Here is a 19508-nt window from a genome sequence, read left to right on the forward strand (position 1 = left end):
TTCACCAAATGTTTCCAGGTAAATTTGCGAGTACGAGAGCCAGGGTGAGGTCGATGCATCTTTGGTTGACTGTATTAGTATTTTAAACACGATGTTGATCAAGCGGTATTATTTCACTTGTTGCCATTATACGATATCAGGAAATTTCCACTTGCAATCGACAGTTTTGACAATTCCAAGACACTTTTCTTCAATGGCATTTCTGACGCAAATTACGTGTAAGCGAGATATTTAACATTTTATTATGTATGAAAATTCAACTTTCACTTGTTGCCCCAAAACGAATCTCGGGAATTTTATGTTTGCAATCGGTAGTTTTAAGAATTCTAAGACACTTTTCTCCAATGGCATTTCTGGTGCAAATTACGTTTAAGCGATATATTTAACATTTTATTATGTAGGTTCGTACGTGATGGTACACACCCAGAACATTGAACGACCCAGAACAGAACAACTGGAATTCCCCAATCATGTTAGGTTAAGTTAGGTTAAGCAAGGTTAGGTTTGGTTGGTTAGGGTTTTGTTTTTCGATGGCTTCCGATGTGTTTTGAACACTTTTTAACCTTGATTTTTATAGCAATTTTCTAGATTCTGAGATAGAAGGGGGGCTTATAACAGAAACTATTGATTTACGCCAGAAATAGAGGTCAAATTCGTTCATAACACATCAAACACCATTGGAAAAACATAGTTTTAACTTCGATTTCGTATAATGGCTACAAGTGAAATTTTATTATACTGTACTCAATAATATCTAACTGATATGGAATATTAGGGCTACCATATCTGATGATTGAAAAGAGAGGACGCTCCAAAGGATGAAAGATATCTGCTTACATCCCCAAGCTTTGTACAACCCCCCCCCCCACTACGTTGCCCGATGGCAACCGTCTTTTTGGGCCCAATGCATTACATTATTTATAAACCATTTGTTCCAATATACTGTTTCCAATGCATTAATGTGCTATAAGCCTATGTATAACATGTGCACTACACTGTTCACTTTGAATATCAGAAGAAGAAATATGATAAATAACCTAAAAAAGTAGTGAAAAATAATATTTTCATTTACCTTTGTACAGTATATGAAGTCCACTCCCTTAGCAGTCCTTTAGTATTTACCCACTGTGGCTTGATGTGACTATGCATACTTCTCTGTAGATCGCATCTTTCTCTGCAATGCTTGATTGCTCTTTAAGAACACTAGAAGTAGCTAACCACTAATGGTAAAGAAATAAAGCGAGACAATTGGGAACGTCAACGAATGTTTACAGTAAGTGCACGTATGTGAAAACATATCGTCATTTCTCTACATATGAATATGAAAGCAACACTTATTTACTGTTCATATATGTTTTAAATAATACTTACAAATGTAAAACAAAAATTCTACTCACCAATAGTCTAAAACATTAGGACAGCCAATGATGATGTGCGAGTTTTTACTCAGATGAAGTCATCAGGTTCAACTCTGGCTGAAGCTGTAACTTTCCATAAAGCTGTTGCTGAAACGGTTACTGAAGTTGTTGTTGAAGCTGCTTATGATGCTGAATTTGATGGTGTAGCTGAAGTTGATGGTTTAGGCCTTCAAATAATAAAGCTGTTGAAAGAACCTTGCACAGCTGCTTTCTTTTCTTATTATACATCTTTATGTAGAGGTCATTTGCATTTATTTAAATTTTAATGCTTAATAGATACTCTTCAGAAAATACGTTCGTTTCTTGCTCCATATATCCACAGACCTCTCACCTTTTTCATATCGTTTTAACACATCTAGTTTCACGGTTAAGCTTATACACTTTCTATTAGCATTTGAAATAACACTACCATCACTTGCTCATGTTGATAGGGATGCAAAAGTGCTGTAAGAAACCTGAGAAAGTTTCTCCTTTTCCTGTCCAGATGCGTGAAAACAAAAGGCCTGCCAGCTGCGATTGTTTATATTAGTGATGCTGGCATCACCACTAAGCCTGGCAGCCTCCGTGCGCAAGGCGTGGTTTTTTTATAATATCGGGATTAAGGTTATTATTCATAATTTTTTTTTTGTCGTATATATGAAGAAAATAATGGCGTAAATTGAAATGGGTCCTAAATTAACCAGGGTCTTAGATATGAATCTTTGCTAGTTGAACCGCCGTTATCGGAGGCTTTACTGTACTGTAGATGATTACCTGTAATAACTTAGTATGTTTAGTTATGCAGCACTTGTTTGGCTCATGAGGGAAGGTCTTACGATGATTAAGTAGCATGTTATGAAAACAGGTATTTTTATGAGGAGGAGATGTTAAGTAAAATTATTTTTGCATGGGAAAAATTGTGTACATTCACAAAATTATGACTGTACCTGAGGAAGGAACATTTAATGCCAAACACTCTTAAAATAGCATGACAAAAGAAAGGTACCCACTGTTGTGTCTTCACAGCTTTCCTGCGATAATGTGTTATACACTGCTACATGTTGTATACTCAAGGCTAATGCATCCCATCATCTTCACTGGATGATGCAGAATAAAAAGAGACACTTTCTACCTTGATGATGTATTTATGAGGTTGCACAGCTATAAGTGCTTAAACATACTTGAGATATAAACAAAGTGAAAACAAAAGAACATCGATCAGGTACTATAAATGCCTTGACAATGAAAACTTAAATCACTAAGTAATATATAATACCCACACTGCATGATGTCACTTGCAAATTATAGACTCCATGTATTGTATAACCATTCAATGTACTGTATAAGATTTTTTTTTTTTCATATTAACATTACTCACAGCTTTGGGGATCATGTACTGTTTATGTCAGGGTTTTCTTTATTAACTTTTTAGATTTCTGTACATGTTCTGCATGGGATTTATTATTCCTCATCTTGCTCAGTTCCTTCCAGAACAGATTTCTCTTCTGATTAATTAAAACAATAGTAAAATAGTTGTCATGATTGTGATGTGAAGGACATTTTAAAAATAACATGCCTACTTAAATTTCTTTATTAAATTCTAAGTACAAAATACAAGGCTGGCAATTGGGCCAAACAAAACCAAAACGAGATCAATAAAACTAATCTATACTGTACTGTATTGGAAAAAAAGAAAGAAAAGTCCTCGTCTAATATTTTCAATCACACTAATGTCTCATTATTTATTTACAATAGGCAATCTCAATAGATTTAATAAAAAATCTACAGTAAAATAATTACTGATCAAGAAAAAAATAGAGAAAATATTTTAATACATTCATAAAAAATATTCACAAAAGTAAAGGCTTTGGAAATATAATTCCTTTCCAAAGTCTAAATTTCATCCAGAAACAGCCTAAAACAACTGCTCAAAAAAGATAATATCAATCCTCGATCCATCACAGACTAAGAATAATATATTGAAGCAACTGTTAAAACAAAATGCTTCAGCTTAGTTAGCTAGAATACAAGACTTTGGTTGACAGTTGTGCTGCTATAACACACGATTAACATACTGTATATGCCCCGGCTACCATAGATAGATACTCTTAGAAGACCAAACTAATAAATACAATGGTGCTCTGCATGTTTTAGGTAGATGAGGGCATCTGTCACCTTACCAGTGTTTTATCATGTTACTGGTTGCTGTCGAGGCAAGTTATATGATGCAGGCATTATGGTTACTAATATTCTTATGTATGCATTTTAGAGTACAGAGTCATGCTGTTCAAGGCTTAAATATCCTATTATTAGCTGGATGAAGGTATAAAATTTCATGCATAATTACACTGAAATGTGGAGTTCATGTCAATAAATTAATGTGCACTGCAAACAGTTTTTTTTTTTTTTTTACTTTAATACTTCAGATTCCTTCCCAGGTTATTTTGGCATAATGTGCTGACATCTTACCTAAAGTTTTGGATTAGCTAAATCTTTGCTGTGAAATTTCTCTTGCCTTTGAAACTGAAAACTAAAATGTATTTATTATACAGTATTGCTGTACATGTCAAACCTATTAAGTACAGTACTGTATTATTTGAAATACAGTACAGTAATATAATTCCCAGGGAGCCAAGAGTTATAATAGATCTAATGTCACTCATGTTTCAAGCTTTTAATCAACATCTATAAGAGAAAGCTTTGGTGTTACATTAAAAGCATAAAATACTGAGGCCAGGTAGGAATAATCATGTAATGACTGATCGTAAGCCCACTATATTGGTTACCTGCTTTTTTGTTTAAATAGGATTACACAGATACTGAAAAATGTGTGTGCACATATACATTATGCATGAATAGCAGAGTAGAGACTTGTTGACATTTATAGATATAGTTGTTGAAGAAGTCAAATGTAAAAAGAAATCATCTATGTCTTTCATACATTGTCACAGGAATGTACATGTCGCATTATCTCGGCATCCTAAACTACATTTCTAAATGGACACGTAATGTCACAATGCACACAAAACAAACTCATTTATATGGATTAATAAGTGCATCTTATTTATTCTAATAAAGCTTTTCTGGTCACATTCACGGGTGAAGAGACACTAAAGCCATTTTCTTTCAAAGGGACAACGCTATATGGAGTAGTTTAATAAATAAGCACTTTAAAGGTGAGTTTCTGCCTTTATAGAGGTTAAAATTTTTTGGTTGTTTATTCCAGAGTCGATAATTGACTGAGGATTAGCATTCAAGTCTTTATTGTTGACTGTGTTTCCAAAGCCATTCTGAGTATTAATGTTCCCATTCTGCTGCTGCTGGTTGGACTTTTCAGCTGCCGCAAGAGTGGCAAATAGCTGTTTGAGGGTCGTGTTACTGGAGACAATATCTGGGATGCTCTCCATAGTCTGTAAAATAAAAATATTGCACTTGTGTATCAATAAAAACAGTTTTATCTTCTTGGATACAATTACAACATAATTGACTACTGTATTGTTTCACATTAAAAGATTCATAAATCTCCCATTTGATGATGAAACCATTTATACATTATTATTTTGATTATAGTACACAAATTTTGTCTCCGCTAATGAATATTGGAACAAAATGATAAACTGGAAAACAGAATACATCTGTAGTGTACCTTAAATTTAATAGTGCATCTGGCATTGTATGATATTAAACTTCAGCTATTACAGAACTATAATTACTCAAAAAAATTTCATGGTTGTAATTGAAGTGGACAAATCCTTACTTACATATGTACAATATTTATATGTACAAATAGAACTAAACTCCCATTCATGGTGTATCTTACCATAATGCCATGATTACAATAAAGCCTCAAATAACGATGGTAAGGTGTCCTCCAATATTGCAGTGCAAGGTGAATCATCGTATTGTGAATCATTAATTACCATTAAAATAAAGCAATAATAATGAGATGCGTTCCCAAGTGTGACCTTTTCATATCTTTTGTGTGGCTTTTTACCCTCGTTTCCCCCCAAACAATAAAATTAATGAAAAAATGCAAACTATATTCTTTAAATAATGTTTATGATTGCGCCTTATACAATATAAATTAATAATAATATGGTCACACCATTATTTTCCTTAGTGTTTACACCCGGGACAATGGTTCTACATAAGAAAATAAGACCCAAGTTGTAGCTGTACTAAAATTAATTTAAAAAAATTAATATTCGTATATGTTTTAAGTAATGTTACTTAATGTTAATAAATGGAACAATGGAAGTAACGAACCACTAATGGCAAAGAAAAAAGCGAGATGGATTGGGAATGCCAAAATATACGTGCGCATTCAAGGAAACAGCGTCATTTATCTTATTAAGAATATGTAAAAAAGATTCATTATTGTTTATTACTGAATATGTATTTGATTGAATAAGTCTTTATATATGCAAAATGAACAATACAATTCATTAATACTACTTGGATTATTAAAAGACACAAGAGGAGACGAGACGGCATTGTTTTCGTGGGTGATGATGGTTTTACTGAAGAAAATAAGACTGGTTGTAGCTGTAGTGAACTTAATGTAAAAAAATGAATACTCGTATGTATATTTTAAGTAATGTTGTTTGAGGTTAATAAATGGAATAATAGAAGTAGCTAACCAGTAATGATAAAATAAAAAAGCGAGACGGATTGAGACCGCCAATGTATGTAATTACGTGCATGTGAAAACATATTGTCATTTCTCTACATAAGAATATGAAAGCAACACCTATTTATTGTTCATATATGTTTTAAATACTGTAAGACTTGTACACTTTCTTTTAGCTTTTGAACCAGCACTACCATCACTCGCTCTCTTGCTCATGTTGAATAGGGACGCAAAAATGCCGTAAGAAATCCGAGAATGTTTTTCTTCTTTTCCTGTTCAGATGTGTGAAAACAAAGGGCCCGCCAGCTGCGACTGTTATACTAGTGATGTTGGCGTCACCACTCACAAGCCTGGCAACCTCTGTGCACAAGTTTTTTTTTTTTTTTTTTTTTAAATACATATCGGGATTGAGTTGTTATTTAAATAAAAATCTATATATATTTTATTCTATTTTCGTCGTAAGTACGAAGAAAATAATGCCATATAAATTGAATTGGGTCCTAAATTAACCAGGGTCTTAAATATGAATTGTCGTTAGCAGAACCGTCGTTATTGGAGGCTTTCCTGTATCTGGTCTGTGAAAGAATAAGTAATAGTGGCACATTGTAGAAGACAATTACTCTCAAGGAAAAAGATGTGATGAACGGGGTTATACAGTAATATCTCCGTTAGCCAGAATCCCTCAAACTCGGAACACCTCCGATAGCCAGAATTGAAATTTTCACGGAAAATCATTCCTAAAGCCGGAATTTTCCGGAAAATTCCGGCTTTGGAAAACCTTACACGTCGTAATCTGCAGCAGAGTCGGCTGCTTTCTCGTCACTCACTAAGAAAGACTGAGCAGGTGAGCATGAATGTGTGAGTGAGCAGCCACGGTGGCACCTCTGGTGAGCAAATAACGCATTTGTTTGCCATGGCGGTACATTTGAAATTTTCCTGCCCGATTTCCCTCGTGAAATAAAAAAATTATCGCTGTATATATAGGAAAACTTCGATAATTTGGGTAGCTGCGATATAAAAAATCATTATATAAAGTCGCAATATATCCCGACCCTACTGTACCCAGAAAATTCTGGGGATGGGAGATATTTTTCCGAGTTCAAGAGATGATGTAATGCGTAATTTCTGGAACTTCCAAGAATAATTTTCCATTACACGGAAAATTCCAGGAATAAGGGATTTTTCCGGGTTTGAGAGTGTCATCTCATTAGCCGGAAATCTCTCATTCCCGAAAGTGCTCTGCACCAATTGTTTCGGCTAACGGAGATATCACTATTTGATTTAAAGCATAACAAAAACATTTTATTGATCTTATGGGAACAGCTAAATTCTGGGGAAATTTGTTGTTCATGTGCCCCCTAGACCCCATTACTATGTCACTAAAAGAGAGAGTAGTTAGGGCATTAGAACTAATGAAAATCCATATTCCATCTTTTGACCCAGACCCTTATCTCTCAGGGTTTTCAAATGTGTTTTATGTATGAATAACTCATGAAATGTGGAAAATGACTGAAACTTTGATGATGACCAAAGTGAGTGATTAGTCTTTGATTACCTAATGAGAAATATCTAGGGAATGAGGGAAAGCTGTGCTTTGTATTTGTAGACTGAGAAGGCATTTGACAGGAAACCACATAAGTAGTAAAGTGGGCAATGAGACAGCCAAGGGGTTGAGGAGTGCTGTGTTTGAGTGGTTTTGGCATTATATGAAGGCTCAAAAGCGAAGAACGTGAAGAATTTTGAGGTTTCTCATAGTGTTGGAGGCAATATCGTGGGACTTTTAGGACAGTAAGAAATGGAAGGAAGGAATTGAGTTAAAAGGGCCTGAGAGTGAATGTGGTGGAAAGTACTGTCTGTAAGTACCGCAATAATGTGCAGTGAGTGAGGAAGGTGGGTATACAAGAATGGAGTGGACGACAGACTGCATGATGATGTTGACTTTAAGTGTTCTGTATGTACAGGCAATCATGCGACCTAGCCAAGGCACTCAACATTGGGGATATATCCCCGGACTATCAATGAGTTATGCTACCTAGGTGACTTGATCAGTGCTTAAGCTAGCTTCATTGCAAGAGTCAGAAATGACTGGAGGAAGTTTAGGGAATTCCTGCCTTTATAAAAGGCTAGAGGACCTTCTCTTTGTGTATAAAGAAAGATATATGTAACTGGTGTGAGAAGTGTGATGCTGTATGACGGTAAAACATGGACAGAGTTAAAGGGGACAATATATGCAAGCATGAGCAAGATGAATTGATGTGAATGTGTACTGTAACACTGAAAGATAGGAAACTGTTCAGAGCTAAGAGGGCATCTGATTATTGAGAGTATTTGAGAGGTTTTGCGTTGATATGCCGAGGTGGTTCGGGCATATGGTGAGAATGGAGGAGACAAATTGGGTCGAGAGGTGCATGAGTCTGAATGTGGAGGTGAGATGAGTCAGGGGTAAGCCAAGAATGACATGGGGAGAGGTTATAAGACATGATCTCAAGTTAAGAACCTGACAAAGAGGCTACAAGAGACAGTGCAGCATGGAGAGCTGCCCTCAGATAATCATGGTGAACTCAAACATACGTGGTAACTGGTTATAAAATGACAATGATGATAACTACTTTAGCATAATCAGTAACTGAAAATGCTAAAAATCACTATAAAAATATTACAGGTGGCAAGTATTAGTTTTATTATAAACAAAATTATTCCAAGAGTTATTTGGCAAGTAATTGGCAGTCAGCCTGGAGTGTGTCTCTTACTAAATCCAGAACCAGAATCTTACCCATAAAAGCTGGGGTAGCACTGAGATAATCAATATATTCCAAGAAATGATATTCCCAAAAAGGAATTATAATTCTATCTTATAGAAAGGTAACCTGAGATACAAAACCTGGTATTCCCAGCCCAGCTACATTATATTGCAAATGTCGCCCTTCCGTACAGAAATATTAATCATGAAACCCCTCTACATGGTAAGTAAGAATATTGTCCTTAGAAACACAGCATAAGTCATCCTTTGAGACTCAATTTTCAGAATTTATATTCATATTGCTGTGATGGTGCCGAGGTTTGGTTTATAAGTGTTTCTGGCATTAGATGGTAGTACTACTTTCTCAAAAATAGAATTTCAAAAGAAAATGAATAGACTAATGATAAACAACTATAATATTTCACTCACCAGACACAACAAAACACCAACTTTACTCAGCTATATTTTATAAAGCAGATGACAGTACTGTACTGTACTATACTGAAAAAAAAATAAAATAAAAACAAAACTAAAAAATTACAGAAAGTAACAAGAATACTATGCCTTGTTTCTTGTAAGGCCCTTAAGGTGGACACATGCACAGCTTGCCCAGAGCAACACGAGTTTTGCAAGTTGGTTTGGCTTTGACACACATGAAACAATTACTAAATGTACCGAGGAAAAAAGAAACCGTGAAAAGGGTGATGGAGACCTAAGCAAGCAGATGCACATACATTGTGAGATAATATGCATTAGTGTCAAAGTGTTTCCCATTGTTTTCCCTTGGTAATGTTTCACTAGAAACCAGAAATAAACTGATCTACTTATTGGAAAAATACCCATATAAGTTTATTGAGCAACAGCAAAGAGTAATAAGTTCTCATTCCTAAATTCATCACAAGAGAGCATGTCAGGTCAGCTGCTGAGACCTTAATTAATATAATTATTCAGCACATTATGGAATATTCAAATGGAGAAAATTTCACATGGCTTTTTCAATTAACTTATTTGAAGTAATGAAATCTGTCTAATAAACAGACAAGTTGAGCTGACATGATTTTCAAGAGAAGCATCCACATAAGAAACAATACTGTACAATACTACCTTGAAAATAATTTCATTCCTTGTCACTTTTTATATATATGATGAATGTCTTAAGTATTTAATATTTACAGTGTAAGCATGAGCACTACAAAAGTGAACAGTACATGTTTTCTCTCTTTCTAATCATGAGCAATTGCAAACTTAGCCATAGCACTGTATTGAATGTATAAGTATGCATTAAGTGCAACTTAAAAAAGTAATTTAAAAAATACCCTTGTGGGAAAAAATTTAAATAGTGTATGAAGATGCAATTAAGACAGCAGTCCACCTTAAAAATAAGAACTTCAAAGAAATCTGATAAACTAAACTGTTTCACTTGATAAATTCAATGGGATTCACTAAAATTTTTGTAACACTGTACAGGTACTTTCTTTTTAACACTCAGTATAATGTTTACCACCAACTGCCAATAGCAAAGCAAAGCTAACAGCACTACCTCATACTATGCAAGGCTAGACTGACCTGGGGACTCGAGGGTTATATGGTCTGATCTTATGGAAAGCCTTAGGCAGGGTTTTTCCATGTGACTCAACTGGCTGTGTTTGTGAGTAGTGGAGTAGTTCAGAAAGACATTAAGTGTTGTTATCCTCTAGTTAAGAAACTTTGGTTTCAGTCTGTGCAGATTAGTTATGTCACATTTCACTTTTATGAATACAGTATATTAATGTAACTCCTTCATTGCTTTCATATAAAAAATCTATAGAATACTAATTAAAAAAAATGCATATAAACAATGGCTATCTAGTAGTCAAGTGACTGATGAAGAACTGGATACACAGGTATGATGCCTTTGGTACTAAATATAAATAACTTATACAAATAAGTACAGTAATATGGTACTCCCCACTACAGTGTGTGCTAGCAATTAAACAAAACAGCAAAATCAGTGGAATTAAACATACTGCCTGAAAAGAAAGAAAGACAAATAATTGAAGCATTTATGGAACTTACACCACCAACAGGAAGATGTGAACATTAAAATATGAGTACCTGCCTATATTAAAGCATATAGCATGCCTAATACAGTACACATTACTTCCAGCAGTATGAAATGAGTACATCTTGTCTCATAAAATATTAATGTAATAAATAATCATACCTTTAAAACATGGTCAACAGTAGTTGTGAGGCGACGATTACTTCGGTGAGCTTCAATTTGACACTCACGGACGGTTGCAAGATCTTGTGAATGTCGTTCACTCAGCTCATTAACTCTCCTATCGCGCTCAATCACACTCTGCCGCAAGGATGTAACCTTCAAGAAAAAAAATCACAATTAATTATTATTTCAAAATTTCAATTAGTGAATACTAAAATGTGGGGTCAAAAGCAGAAGGCAGAATAATTAGTTTTAGTTACTGTTATGACAGAACTGTAATCATGACATCCCATGCTGCTATTACTAATTTTCGAGAACCAACTTGCCTCTCATTACTGTGTCCTGGGATTGATCCTAAAATCGAAACCAGAGTTATAATTATATAAAAAGGGTATTAATCCATGTGACCCCATCAAACTTTGCAGGGTTTATTCTAGTAACTCACCAGGCAAATTGGGGATCAACTTCCCATCAATGAAGGAAATAAAAATAAAATTTACCAAACCTCCTAAGACTTCATTCTCTTACACCTTCTCTCTACGAGTTATTTATATTGCAGGGGTGCCACAGCTCCTCAGCTGTCTTGACACATGCCAAAATCATTACTTTGACACATTTTGTACAATATTGTACTGTACTTATAATAAGTTTCCTGAAGTCAACTACAGACACATTACCAAACCATATATAATACAGTACAGCATGCCCTTAAAATTCGCGGCGGTTAGGTTTTCAAAATAGCCGCAAATAACATTTGCTGACCAGGGGAGGGGGGTTGTTTGTACATTTTTACTCTGGTAAGGAAATGTATATTCCCTTTATGTGTTTGCCCTTAGGAGATATCTCTCTCTCTCTCTCTCTCTCTCTCTCTCTCAAAAGACATACAAATAAATATTAATGGGAAAATCCTCTCACAAATACTGTACTCAGAAACAAGACGACAAAATTAATTAAAAATATGTGTCTACCCTCAAGTCAACTCCGTGCTTTGTTATAACTTTAATAACAAAGCACGGAGTTGACTTGAGGGTAGACTCATTTTTTCTAAATTTTGTTGTCTTGTTTCTGAATGTTTGTGAGAGTATTTTCCTATTATTATTTATTTGTATGTTTTTGTGTGTGTGTTTACACATACACGCATATACAATACAGGTAAAATAAAAAACCTGTCTCTAGAACGAATAGCTCCCTGTCCTGACCGCAAAATGCCATCAACTTTAAAACTACCCTAGACATTCTTAGGTACATCCAGGGTGTCATCTGTGAATAATCAAGGTCTGCGAATTGTCAGGGCATGCTGTATTACTTTTCTATTTATTTTATATGATTTGCCATAGCAAATTTTATTAAACATAAAATGTCTTCCTGCCCAATACAGTCATTCCAATTACTTCAATATAATAGGTATAAAATGTATGCACATTAAACGATACAGTTAATGTCATTACCTTGGTGCAGTGGAGATAACTTAAACCGTAGTTGGAACATAGAACTAAACATAATCATCAATAACTTAAAACTTGACAAATACTTCAGTGTAAGACTAGTATAGTATAAGACAGTTTAAGACAAGTGTATGGTAAAATAACAATATTTAAGACAAGTGTATGGTAAAATAACAATATTACACATCTACACATCCAGTGCCATTGCTAGATTACCTTATATAAAAATAAATTATTTTTCTGTAATAGCAAAATGAAACTAATGTAAAATAAAAATTTTCAACATTAAAATAAACAGCTTAATCTTTTGCACTGGAAAGTAGAAAAAAAATAGAAGCTGGAAGATTAAGCACCAGAGCTAGAGGTTCAAACTAATGGTGGGAGAAAGGCTTAACAATTAATACAAGTCTTGGAAAGTTACAAGAGTTGAAGTAAAAACTAGAACAAAAATTTTAAAACAAAGGGTAAAAAGTAAAACTAACAGTGCTAAGATTCAGCCTCAATAATTCTTTGTTCCAATATCAAACCTTATCATTTAGGGTGGCAATCTCCTGCTGGTGAGTAGCCTCTGAGACATGGTTGGGTGGAGCAGGACCCTGAGCAGCAGACAAGGAAGAAAGAGATTCTTCCAATTGTTTTTCTTTCTCAGTGTGCAAAACCTCAAGGTGACGTATTGTTGCTCCTAGACGCTCAACTTCATCCTGCAATTTCTGATGATAAAGCAGTTTGGTTAGGCAGAGGTACAAAAAATTATGGATATATAAATTTCAAACAGGCAATAATGTAAAATTGTTATACTGTATAAAAAAAATCCAGTTGAACAAGGAATGAGATTCACAACAAAAAGTTAAATAAGTTACCTTGACTTGTAATTCGTAATCAGCTTGGTAAAATTTGTTGAGGCTCTGATTTGCTATTTCCAAATCTCGAGAAGCAACCATCAGCTCCCGTTTGGCTCGTGATTCTGAACGATTCAAGTTTTCATAATCAGCCTGCTGCTGGTCAATAACTTGCTGCTGAGACCGAATCTGGTTGCAGAGGCGATCGCTGTAATGTTTAAAATGTCAATATATAATTTTCTTAAAATAATTACTAAATAGAATCATATATTTTCTGAGAAAAAGTGTAAAGACAATTAATGTAAACTTACCAATAAAGGTCCTGCCATCTCACCTGCCTCTTCATGACCTTGAGAGTCACAGATCTGTTTGGTTTCACAAGTCTCTGAGTCTCTGGGGTTCATGAAGATGCAGGTGTTGGCAAATGTGCAGTATAGCTCTGTATAAAAGTTGAAAACTACAAAGTAAAATGAGAATTCCTTATCTCCTAAAATATCACTGATGTCACTTGGAACCTTGCACTGGGTAAAGTACAAACTTAACAAGCAAATCAGAGGACAGCAATTCTCCCCACAACTCAATGTTGAGCAGTGTTCCACCTACTACATCTCCTGACTATCATGTCCAATCAGCCCCAAATTTGAAGCAATAACTTCTACAATAATGAACAAATTTCATACTTATACTGCCCATCATTAAAGAAGAGACCTTTACATATATACAGTACATGATTACTATGCCATCCCATTCTTTGAGTTGGTTGATAAAAAGTTTAAATAAGTTAAAATTACCTAAATGGATCTTAATTTACAAATAAAGTGACAAGGATAATGTTAATCAACCTATTTATGTTAATAAGCCTTTTTTTTCTCAAAGCATGATGGTAGAATTAAACTTTCCCTACTCACTTCTCATCTTCAATCTCCATGAGACGATTATCTGTATCATTCTTCAGAACACAGCAAACTTTGAGAAACTGTGTGAGGAGAATATCTACATCTGTTACTTGGTCTGTTAGAGAAACACTGCTGCTACTTGAGGGTCCACTATTACCATCATGTTCCACAACCTCATGGCTCTCTGAGCCTTCAGGAGAATTCCTTCCTTCTGTTTCCTGAAAATGACAAGACAACTGTCTTTTAGGGAACAATTTTTATATAAAGTAAAATAAAAAATCTTTTATACTCAAAATATTTCTCAATTCACATGAGAAATTGCAATACATTTTTTTTACCTGTTTCTTGCCATTGCATGGCAACAGACCCCCAGATTGATTTAATTTGCCTTTTGGTCCCAATCTCATAGCATTTATGAGAGCAGTTATAAATGAAGCAGTTTTACGAGGAGAAGGACTTCGAACAGAAATCTTGTAGGGAGACTTGTGCTCTGGTGTTCCATTAGTAGAGGAGGCACTACTGTCCGATTCATTTGGAGTGACAATCATCTGTACAGGGGCATTCAAATGTTTGAGATAAATTTCACCATTTCATGACTTACAGAAGAAATCACAGCATAAATGATGTATCTCCAATCTCTCAATATCAGTTAGAGGACATCACTAAAATACAGTACAACAAGAAAGCGTTTACACCAAGTAATATCAAGACTGTAAAGGTAGTCACTATTTCTTTTCTAGAAATTATTCTCGATGATTTTAGTTTTTGAGGAACTCGAATATTGTCACATGGTGTAAAAAAAGGTAATGTACTGTAGTACTATCAATATAAAATTGCATATACAGGACAGTAGAGCAATATCAATTACAGTATATGCAACATCTAAATATGCATTTCACTGCCCAGGCAGCTGAGCACAAGGTGAATTATAGAGGTGTATGGTTAATGTTACCTCACCACTGAAGTGGCCTGGTGGTGTGTAGTGGCTATGTGGTAGTAAGCTGTGAGGTAAAATAGGGTCAGGTAATACTGTACTATCCATCTCTCTGGTGATTTTCACTAACGTTACATTACCATACAATGACCTGGTGATGTATCAGTTCTCAAAATTCACTAAAGCGAGTTGTGGTAGTTAATTGTCGTCTCCCATCATGTATATTAAAATCTTGGATTCCTAGAAGTTCCAGAGCACCAACAATTTTAAATAGAAAAAAAAAGATGCAATAAGTACTGTGCACAGTCATCAGCTGGTTTTGTGTTGCAGGGATTTTGCTCAGACTTTCGGCACTTGTCCTGAATAAAATATACCCACTTCAATATTCAGAACTCACGATACATTTAAAATACAGTACTGTACTGTACTGGACATTAACTTATCAAATTCCATGAGTTACCTGTATATAAAGGCACAATTTAGTTAAATAGTAGCCTGTGTCAATTTCCACAAACAACATACCATTTTATTTACTTGTTTTGGGTATACAGTACAGTACTGTTCTCTGGTCGAGGGTGTAAGGACTGTGCTTCCTGGATGTAGATCAGGTAGATCATCCTTCCATCTCTTCTTCCCCCTCCTACCATTCATCCATGAATTTATATACTGTAGTACTATTTTTACCAATTATTTACATCCTAGTCTCTCATGATATCCACAGCACCATGTGTCTCATATCAATGGTGAACAAAGTAGAGAACACAAAATTCTTGTTTTCTCCTTAAGAACTTTTGATAAACCAGGATGAAGAACAAGATCTCATCAAGTGCTATCAAACCCAAATCTTCCTTGAGTAACAAAAAAAAAGTTACTGTATAAGAATTAAATATATCTGAAAAAAACAAAAACATTTCCCTAAGTATTTACAGCTGGTTATTAAAGACAGTTTCTTGCAATTTTCTGCCAAGGGGGGGGAGGGAGGGGGGCACCTAAAATACCATACACAATGTCAAGGTGAATGCTAGTTTTCAAGGTCCAACTGTATGTGAGTAATGAACATGCCATACCTCAAGGTCAGTTTCAGTTATAGAATAATCTTGTACAAGCTTGCCAATTAAGGTGTTCAAACGTGAGGACAAATTAGCAAGAGCTACAGCTGCACCAGACACTTCTGCTCCTTGGCAAACCATCATATCACGTGTTCGAGATTGCATGGAATTCATCTCTGACTGAAGAATCATATATTTATTCCTGTAAATAAAATAAATTACAGTAAGTAACTTGCCTAGAAAACTCTAGGTTACAACTTTATTAATAACTCAAGGCTTCCTTCATACAGCATATAAATGAGTTAATTTGGAGTAGAGTCCAGGTCTGTTGCATATAAATACTACACAGCAGAAATACAAAGTGTGAAAGCATGTGAAAATATGGTGAAATTGGCAACATTAGGTTACCAAGGTGAGAGCAAACAAATTAATGTGTGAAAAAACAAAAAACAAATAACATTCTTCCTGACTTAACTAAAATTATTGCTAATGCATGATGCAAGGCACTCCAGACCATAATATGCTAATTGCTAAAATAGGAACGAGAGGAAAACAATAACCTTTTAACCAAAAAAATATGACTGACTGACTTTTCATGTACTGTATAATTAACTAAGGACATGGAATTCTAGGCAATATAACAAAAAAGAAAAACTTCTAACAAAAGTAAGTATAAATAACAATATCAACGATAAAATACAGCAAGATCTTGTATTTCGTGAGTAATATACAGTAGACTGGAAAAATTGTGCCAAATTCAAATTTGCCAAATGCAAATACATAAACTAATGGGAAAAATAACAAAATAGACTGGTCACTTTACATCAACCTCTGATTTTCCCATTTATAAACTCCAAATGATACAAATTCTGCCCTTATTGACCTGATTGTGCTTTCTGGAAACTTGTTTTTAGGCCTTCCTCAAGTAACTTAATCACACACTGCTTATCCTGCATCGAGTACTTGGCAAACTTAACTCCCTTATGATAGTCCCGCTTCTCCTTTTCCTTATTTGGCCGCTTAGGTGAGTCTGTCCCACCCCCACCAGCACCAGTAGGACCCCCAGTAGAGGTAGAGGCCATTATCATGACTCGACAGGTGGTAACACCACCCAAAAAAAAAGCACACGATAGCAGCCCGGGCGGTCGCTAGGATGGTGCGGGCTACAACGCGATAGTTGCTTTCTTGTAAACCTCTTTTACGTTCACCACTGGCAATTCGATCACCAGAACGCTTCTTGGAAACATTCTTTTACCTTGTTTTCCCACATTCATTGCTAAAACAACAAAATTGGAGAAAACAGTGAAAATCACGGAGTAATCGACAGAAACCGTGCGATTCAACTGATCACGTGATGTAAACAGAGAGCGCTGGTTTACACCGTTATTAGTCCTCACTGTGAAACATTCTTTTTACTTATTCTTTTCATACAGTATTTATGGGTAACCTAAATTTGCAAAAAAAAAAAAGAAAAAATTTACAGAGTACCTCTCAAAAAACACTTCACAAACAAAAGACACGAATCAATTGAACATGTGATGTCAAACGTGAACTGTAAACATTGCATAAATCCGCGCCAATCTTAATACGTTGAGGATGGGATCAAAACATTGAGGATAGAATTGCGCTTCAGCCAACATTTATATGCAAAAGTTCGCATTTTACAAACAGCGTTCCCCTATTCATCAATCACGTTACAACCAATTCACTTTGACAAAACACGCGTTGTAAAAGAAATGACTAACTGGTATGAAGGCTGTGACGCTATTCAAGACGGTGGCCAGCATTCAGCTTGCTGGATCTCGCGAAACTCACGATATTTTATGCCAAATATAAGACTTGGTTACATTAGGTAGTGCTCGCGAAATATGAGATCTTACTACAGTGTAGTATTATGTTTTCTGAGTAATATAACTTTAATTAGAATGTACAGTATTATTAACCCCTATCACGCACGCAAAAAGTTTTTAAGTTTGGGGCCACTCGCGAGGTCCAGTCATTATCGTTCAGTGGCCAATTTATCTCAAGAATTTTTTTATTTCATGATTTACACACACTGGCTACAGTATTGTTTTGGCTTCTTTTCTTCTTTTTTTTTCACTCCCAATAAAAAAAAAAAAAATCCCAGCATCTTATCTCATATTTTCTCTCACTCCTACCAAGGTATAGTACAATATCACAGTTATTGAAGCAGATTTTTATGAGCTTTCGAACAGTGGCTTTGGAATTTTGATGTAAATAATTGTGGGGAGGGCAAGAGAAAATAAGGGAGACAAATGCAACCTACCAGCAAGGCTAACGGGAGGAAACAAATTGACAGCGGAACCCACAAAAATTTGACGCAATTACCTTGAAAACTTTGGAGGGGTTTAAAGTGTAACGATGTGATTTGCATCACCAATGCAAATAGTTCTACCCAATGATTTGACGCAATTCGTGTCCTGATGCGCGAGAGGTTTAAACACATGAATAATAAAGAAATGGATTTATGCTAAATTTAATAAAATTGATATCCATCCCTATTTGATGTACCAGACACAGCTCCGACTCAGTGTGACATTTCCACAGAATCCACGAGTTGGTCATAATTATTGCACAGGATATTTAGTATTTTCATACACAACAGTGTATGCATAGTTGAAGGGATGCAGGCTACCTCGAGCAGCTGGAATTTTTTAGTTCCTATGCCTAAAAAGGTACTTTATGCACTACACTAGTTTCTGAATGAATGCATACACTAGAATTACTCATTTTGGCTACAACAATTAATTGAAGAAATAGGGCAAAATAGAGGCAATATAAACCAAGTGTGTACAACTCAAGATAACACAATCAAAGCTACGCAGCATTCTCGCTGCATGGTTGATGGATGACTCCAAATATAAATGAGAATATTGGCTTGTAATTGGCTGAAACCTTATGACAATTAAAGCTCCCACTGGCAAAAAATTACATAAGCAAGTACGTCATGTGCCACGTCATGAAGATGGTGAATATGATCGTTCTGGTTGGCTGTCTGCCAGCAAGGGTTGTGTAAGCTTGCTCACTCAGATAGAATGTGCAATATACAATAGTCTTTTCAGAGGACTCTCATCCACATGTACAAGTTCCCAATCAGCTCACTCACTTACTCAGGGGATACAGAAAGGGTTGGGGAATTCAATGCTATGCATAACACATTTCCATGATATATGGCTCTTTCAAGATTATGGTATGGAGTGCCTCGTATAGGTAAGAAAGCTTAGAAAGTGGAAGGTGGTTAGGGGAAGAAAAATAAGGAAAAATAAAAAATTTGAAAGCTGGTGGTCTGCCCTCCTAGCAGATGACTGGTTGGGGAGGTAAATGAGGTAAGCAAAGGAATTATTAAGCAAAGAT

The 19508-nt window shown here is 35.3% G+C and overlaps 1 protein-coding gene across 7 annotated transcripts in view; it reads right to left on the reverse strand.

The window, feature by feature from the left end:
* Nucleotides 1-2972: 2972 nt before the first annotated feature.
* LOC121871000 (rootletin-like) overlaps nt 2973-19508 on the reverse strand; it is a 103160-nt gene continuing 86624 nt past the window's right edge. For all 7 annotated transcript variants that reach the window (XM_042373026.1, XM_042373028.1, XM_042373022.1 and 4 more), the window contains 7 exons: nt 16152-16335; nt 14489-14698; nt 14163-14368; nt 13276-13462; nt 12943-13125; nt 10971-11126; nt 2973-4807 (listed from right to left, as the gene is read on the reverse strand). In XM_042373026.1, the coding sequence (XP_042228960.1) occupies nt 4568-4807; nt 10971-11126; nt 12943-13125; nt 13276-13462; nt 14163-14368; nt 14489-14698; nt 16152-16335 (1366 nt within the window). In that variant the 3' untranslated portion in view covers nt 2973-4567. The remainder of the gene's footprint in view (nt 4808-10970; nt 11127-12942; nt 13126-13275; nt 13463-14162; nt 14369-14488; nt 14699-16151; nt 16336-19508) is intronic.

This window comes from Homarus americanus, unplaced genomic scaffold, assembly GCF_018991925.1.
Source record: "Homarus americanus isolate GMGI-L3 unplaced genomic scaffold, GMGI_Hamer_2.0 scaffold52512, whole genome shotgun sequence".
Taxonomy (NCBI): Eukaryota; Metazoa; Arthropoda; class Malacostraca; order Decapoda; family Nephropidae; genus Homarus; species Homarus americanus.